A 6,580-nucleotide genomic window follows, 5' to 3' on the forward strand; every position below is an offset into this window, starting at 1 on the left:
TGAGAACATTCCGATAACGCGTCCTGTTGGGTGGTATTCCTTCTTTAAACTTATTCAAGGGTTCCATGTATGGTAATGATAGCGCTGATTACATACTTATCTCATGCGACTGTAATATCAGATAACCGGTGTACAACGAAATAACCCTGGTGAATATTGCCTGTGGTCTTGACATTCACGCAAATACCCAGAAATGTCGTTTGAATGTACGTGGGTAAAGCTGTGTTAATTTCACATGTTTAAAAATTCTAATGGGATATAAGGTAGTTTTACCCTCCTTAGCTGATTTCCACTATAATACTGTAGAAATACCAGCCAGTCCAGCAACCAGCTTTGCAACCGTCATCTCATTGGTTGAAAATTGATTTGCAGGTAATGTGTAACATTGCCGTCACTTTGAAGCACTTAGAGGTAGCTGTATGAGCAGCGCAGCTGTGAAATGAGCTGGATAACACTTTTAGGAGTAGTACTGACGGCGAGCACCTCTTTGCAATTCACTATAGCAACTCACGGGAATGTAATACTGACTGCGATAATGACCAGGCCCTTGAACTCCTTCAACTCCTTCAACTCCCGTCGACAGAGCTACAACAGCTCACGCGGCACGCTGCTGCTGCTGGCCCCCTTCATGCCGATCCTGTGAGTCTGCGCCTACGGTAGCAAGTATTAGTCTGTTTTGCTACTCAACTCCTATACAAACTGCAAGTCACGGTAGCAAAACGGCGCCGTGTGGCAGATACCATACAAAACTCAAGTTAATTCGTTTATGCAGGGTTGCAAAGCGTTTATCACCCGTGGTAAGCCGTGTCGCCGCATACGGCGGCCTAGAGCTTTCCATGACCGGTCGAACGAGCCCATACTGTCGTGCCTGCACACGCCGGTGCTGAAGGCCTGTTGTGGTGGCGAAACTACCGGTAGAGCTTTCTCCGCTCCCTCCTGGTGCTGCTGCACAACCCGTACTACTTCATGCAGGCTACTCTATCACTTCCTCACCTACGGCTACTAGATAGGATTCAGACGCGCGCTCTACCCAGCTCTCACCGCAAAAGAGAGAACGCACAATGTAAGTTATGTCGCCATTTCAAATATTTTCTCATGTAATAGGCCATACTTGCCGCACAGTAGCATGCTCCGTGGGTTTGAAGCCATGTCGCGGCTGCAACCGAAGTTGCAAACGATACCGTACCATTTGGCTGTGACACCAACAACAATCGTGGTCGATACCGTGCAGCTGACCAATCAGAGCTGGTGATTTCTAGACATACAACCTGGGTTGCAAATGGCCGGTAATGTAGCAGTACTGTTGCAGCAGAGTCAACACTGGGATTTACTAACGCTACGTGACAGAAATACTAAAGCTCCGTGGTGGTACCCACAACGCCAGGATCATCTGCGTCACATTTACCGGCTACTCAAAACTTATCAACGGCAAAGTACAGGCTTTGACGAACTCCAACGTAGACCCAAACACACGTATCCCGTTGACTACCACTAGAACGTCTAACTCTGGGTAACTACTGAAAAAGAGCTTATCATGCAAATGAAGAGCAATATTAAGAATACTAACCGGTATGACGCCATTGCAACGGGTCTTAGTCAGGTCTAACGCATACAAGTCGCTGAAACTTTCTCGGCATGACCAAGTAGTAGATGAAGCAGAGGTAACGTTTTATAGCTAACACGAAATCAGTTGTGACTTTTATTAAAAATTTGAAGAAAAAAATGTGAAAGAAAACAAACATGACACAGTCACACTACTGTTTCGGCTCTCGTATCTCCATCCCTCGACAACAGGCAAGGACAGTACTTACGGGCGTTGGCGCTGGATGGCAGGTTGCCGTATGGCTTGAATCTTACTTCAGGCTCGGGCTCGACTTTTTTCTTCTTGACTGTCCTCTTATTCTTGGCGGTGATGGTCGCTGTCAGCATCGGTGACTTTGAGGTTTGTCCAGCCCCCATTTGACTCGTTTGCACTGATCAGTGAGAAATGCCAAGGACTGACCGTAGAGAAAATGATACTTGGACCGCTACGCCACCCTACACGACATGCACCGCAACGATCATCATTCTACGTTGCCGTAACGAGGGTGAAAAATCTACGGCAACTGTATCTAATGGAGCCACTCTCCTTACAATTCCTGCAATATTTCAAGCCTCGTCCGTATGCTCTTCAAGAAAATCTTCGAGTCGAAGCAATCGACTTGGCTAGTTGAGAGGTGGATGATGAACAACACGCTAGCAACTGGCAGTATATTGCGCTAACGCTAGTAAAAAATCCAGAGCTTCTCCGTGTATACACGGCGTTAGTTCGTTATTAGGCTGCGGGACTGTCCGAGGCGTCCAAACAAACAGTTACTCTATCTTCCACACCGAGGCCTGTTGCTCTAGTATTCGGCAGGCGAAGCTCAAACGCTTCAAATTTTATGTTAACCAGCGATTTGAAAATGCTTTCTTTGTGTTAAGAAAAAGCAATGAAACGAAACCAAATGCTCAAAAATCTTGTTTTGGCATTCTGTAGGTAGTATCATAATTAGGTATTTCAGCTACAGCCTTCCTTTCCTAGAGCTTATTCAGGGTGTGCTTGCGCCTCACTGCATGAGGGAGCAACATGAAGCATCCAATGACGCTGAGACTCGTCCTTTAAAGCCACGTCTTTTCGAAAAGACGGGATATAATCAGGGCGTTTCGGCCAAACTGTATAAAAGCAATAGAGAGCTTTCGCAAGTGTCCTCGGTCGAGTGGCGCGGAGCTCGCATGTGCCAGTGTGTGAAGGGCTCTTGCTGCCTGCTGTATATAACCGGGCTTTACGAGCTGGAAACAGCTAGTGAGGCTACCCGACCACTAGTGCTTATAACGTTTCCTCCTAGCCATCCCTATCCTAGCCATGCGTGCAGGCCAGTAACGTCTGGTCGACACTGAACGGCCTCGCACTGGAAGAGACTCTGCTTACCGAGACGCTCCCTAGGTGCTTAGGTGAGCAGCTTGTGTTAACGATCTCCCTCCGACGCGGTGCAAGAAGAAGGGCACTCGGAGTGGAGATAACGACATGGTGGTCATGACAGGAGCCGTCTGGGCAGTGTCCATGAGTGGCGCTGGCGGTTTGGCTTCAGTGGGCTGAGCCCGTGGCGGAAAGAGAGGAAACGGAAACGATAAGGAGACGAGAAGTATACGATGGGCTAACGATCTTTGTATTACTGTGACAGAGTACTAGCGACGGAATGACGACCGAGGGAGTGATGGCACGTGACGAACGAGCTCAACGCCGAGCTGCGTCGGCGGAGCGAGCGGCGACGGAGGCGGCGAAGCAACAGCGGCTCCCCCAGCAACCGACGACGGTGACGACTTTGGAAACGGAAGACGGCGCCACGGTGACGTTGAGTACGGAGGAGATACGCCGTCCGACGGGCAACACGCCCGTGGCAGCAGGCGGCGCTGGACAACGCGACCTTGGCGGAGGTCAAGGCGGCGACCCTCCAGCTGGACAAGGCGACGGTTCGAGCGGCGGTGACAGCGGTCGCGAGAACACGAGTACGGCTAGTCAGCAGACCAACACGAACACGAATACGAACGCGGACACGACGATGGAGGAGAGGACGGTGGACTTGACGGGGAGTGGCGGTGCTGGCGGTGCCGGAGCGGAACACCCACCACCACCTCCACCTCAACCACGTCCCGCAGCGGCGGCGGCATCGAGTGGGCATGGTACGTCGCGTGAGAGTGCTCCTTAGCGGCCGATCATCGTCCGCGAGAAAGCCAAAGCGCTGAAGTTGAAGAAGTTCAAGGGCTTGGATGACTCCATGCCCGTGACGATGTGGCTCAAGACGGTGCGCGCGGAGGTCAGGCGCCAGGCTGTGTCGATGGGCGTCACGTGACAAGAGAAGCAGCTCTACCACGAGGTCGCTTCGCACCTCGAAGGCGAGGCGCAGCGCTGGTTCGCTACGGTGATGGAGTCCGTGCCGGAAGACGAGGAGAACATCAGCACCCTGGCCAGAATGCTGCGCGCCAAGTACATGACGCAACGCACCGGACCGGAGGTGGTTCAACGCGAGACGACAGATGAGAGGAGAGCGGTTGATCGAGTACGCGCAGTCGCTGCGCGAGATCGGCGAGCGCGGCGACGTCGGAGAAGATTGGCTGGTGAATGCCCTCTTGAAGGGGAGGAGCAGCCCCGAGGGCGCGACCCATGTGCGAGGCCACAGGCCTCAGACGCTGGATGAAGCAGTGAGCCTGGCGGTGCCCCACATCGGCGAGTATGGTGCGGGGTACGGCGTCGGGTTGGAGACGGCGATGGAGCGCTGGGATGAGCGCGAGACGTCGAGCGGACGCGGGCCCGTGCAGGGGGCCGCGAAGGGAGTCGGCGGCCAGGAACAGTCTGGGGTGGCAGGGAACTACGGGAGTGTGGTGACTGGCTACGGGCCCATGTGGGGCACGGCGGCGAAGCCGCCTAGGTACGACACAGAGGACAGGCAGGTGAGCTCTGGAGGAGCCAGTGCGACCGAGTGGTGGAAGGCGATACCGCCTGGGTCCCAGCTGGTGCCCGCGGGAGCGGTGGGTACACCAGTGGGTACACGTGGCAGTTTGGGAGACGGTTCGAAATTTCGAACGGCCAGCAGTGACCAGTACGGGACGAGGGGAAAACGGCCAGCAACGGCTGTGGACCAGAACACGAAGCGAGCAGCCCAGACGCTCAAGGTTGAGGGCAAGTACGGCGGCGATGGAGCGAGTGGCGGGCGGTCCAACCCTGCGCTTGCGACGCGTGAGGGCAGGATGATAAACCAACAGCGCTATCTGCAGCGGCAAGCGCAGCGAGTTCACGCCTCGGCCGGGCACGGAGTGCTACTACTGCGGACGCACTGGGCACTTTGCGCGGCACTGCGAGGTGAAGGCAGCGGATCTCAACGCCAGCGGCGTGAACACGGCCGCTGACGCGACGGATAACACGACGGAGGAGTCGGGAAACGGCTCGCGAGCATAAGGGCCCTGGCCTTACTGCTCGCAGGCACAGGACCGGGTAAGACGGCGAGGAAGCCGTTGGTGGAACGGCAAGGACGGCGGCGAGATGGCGGTCGAGACGAAGGCCGTGGTCGAGGACGCGGACGACCCCGAAGACAGCGAGGACGTCGAGGACAACGAGGGCGCTTCGAGTCTGGTGATGTCGCGGCGGAGAATGGCGCGCCGGAGCGCGGCGGAGAGACCGACGGTACGAGCGGAACTGGGGATGGCGCGAGAAGCGCTGGACTCAGCGAAGAACGGAATAAGCGGCTTAAGACCGGGGATGACGCCGAACGGCAAGTGGCGGTGGCCTCCCAGCCCAACGCCAAGGACAGCAATAGCGGAGCGTCGACGAAAAAGCGCGTGCAGTTCGCGGACAACGCGGACGGCGTCGACGAGAAGCCGTCGGCGAAGGACGCGAAGAGCACCAGGGAGGCGACAGGCAGCTGCGCCGCGGTGGCGGACCACGGCGGTGGGGCTGGGAACGCGATGGTGGTCCAGCGCGCGGAAGGGAAGCGCGTGGTGATCGACTACGGCAAGTTGAGGACGACGGACGGCGGTCGGATCGACGGCAGGCCGGACGAGGAAGAACTACGGAGGAAGGTGGACGCGCAGCTGGCAGCAGCGCTGGCGGCGACCGAGCAGTCAGTAGATCGGTCGACGCGGGCGGCTATGAGTACGAAGGGCTCGAAGGACCACGCGGACGAGATGAGTGCGGGAGGCACGAGCAGGGGAGACACCAGCAGCGCGACGGACGACACGCTGAAGGCGGAGCTGCGCGTGCGTGACAAGGAACAAGGGCTAGTATTGCTGGTGAAGGCCCGGCAGCAAGCGCGTGACGAGGCGACGAAGCAGGAGATGGAGCGGCAGCTCCACAAGCGACGAAAGCGGCTCGATCACACCAAGGCGCGTCGAGAGCGGCGTGCTGAGCGTGAACGGATGGCGGCTGGTGCAGACAGAGCTACTGGGGTTCATGCTGGTGAAGAAGCCGATGGTGACAAGGGAGGCGCTGCGCGACGAAGTGGTGAAGGGCAAGACGAGCACGTGCGCGTCGGAGAAGCTGTCGGTGGTGACGAAGACGCAGAGGGTCGCGACGACCAAGGTGCGGCGGCGGATATGCTGCGCGGACGAGGACGAGCACAATGGCAGCCGCCAATGCCGGAGCTCCTGCAAGTGGAGACCGCTGGCTACATTGTTGAACGAGCACGCCGGCGAGTGCGCAACCGCGCAGGACGCTACGTGCGTGAGCACCAAGTGGAGTACAGCACTGGGCCAGGACGACCAGCGGGACGGCGATGGCTCACGGAAGCAGAGTTCGAGCAGCTCGAAGATGCTGCCAAGGTCGAGGACGACCTTGGAGCCGGGGATGGCGTGTAGTTGGATGGCCTGTCACGTGACGAAGGGCCACGAACAGGCAGCGCCAGACGCGCTGGTGATCGACTTGACAGACGAGTAGTGTGGTGGACATCGGCCAGATCGGGTCGTAGTGTACGGCAGGAGGCGTGTGGTGAAGAGGGCAAGCCAGTGGACTAGTGCCACCGGCTGAAGGCGGTCGTTTAGCAAGCAGTGGAAGTTGGTGATGGCGACG

The 6,580-nt window shown here is 56.8% G+C and overlaps 2 protein-coding genes across 2 annotated transcripts; both read left to right on the top strand.

Annotated features, from left to right (window-relative positions):
• Positions 1-4,341: 4,341 nt before the first annotated feature.
• Positions 4,342-4,497, top strand: PHYSODRAFT_439069 (hypothetical protein; the record flags this gene model as incomplete). Its single annotated transcript, XM_009541821.1, has 1 exon — positions 4,342-4,497. A coding segment is annotated over one exon (156 nt), but the record flags the coding sequence as incomplete, so codon positions are not given.
• A 370-nt stretch (positions 4,498-4,867) lies between these two features.
• Positions 4,868-6,414, top strand: PHYSODRAFT_292801 (hypothetical protein). Its single transcript, XM_009541822.1, has one exon. It carries the CDS (start codon positions 5,482-5,484, stop codon positions 6,367-6,369), a length of 888 nt encoding a protein of 295 aa, XP_009540117.1. The 5' UTR covers positions 4,868-5,481; the 3' UTR covers positions 6,370-6,414.
• Positions 6,415-6,580: the final 166 nt, after the last annotated feature.

This window comes from Phytophthora sojae (genome assembly GCF_000149755.1).
Source record: "Phytophthora sojae unplaced genomic scaffold PHYSOscaffold_36, whole genome shotgun sequence".
Taxonomy (NCBI): domain Eukaryota; phylum Oomycota; class Peronosporomycetes; order Peronosporales; family Peronosporaceae; genus Phytophthora; species Phytophthora sojae.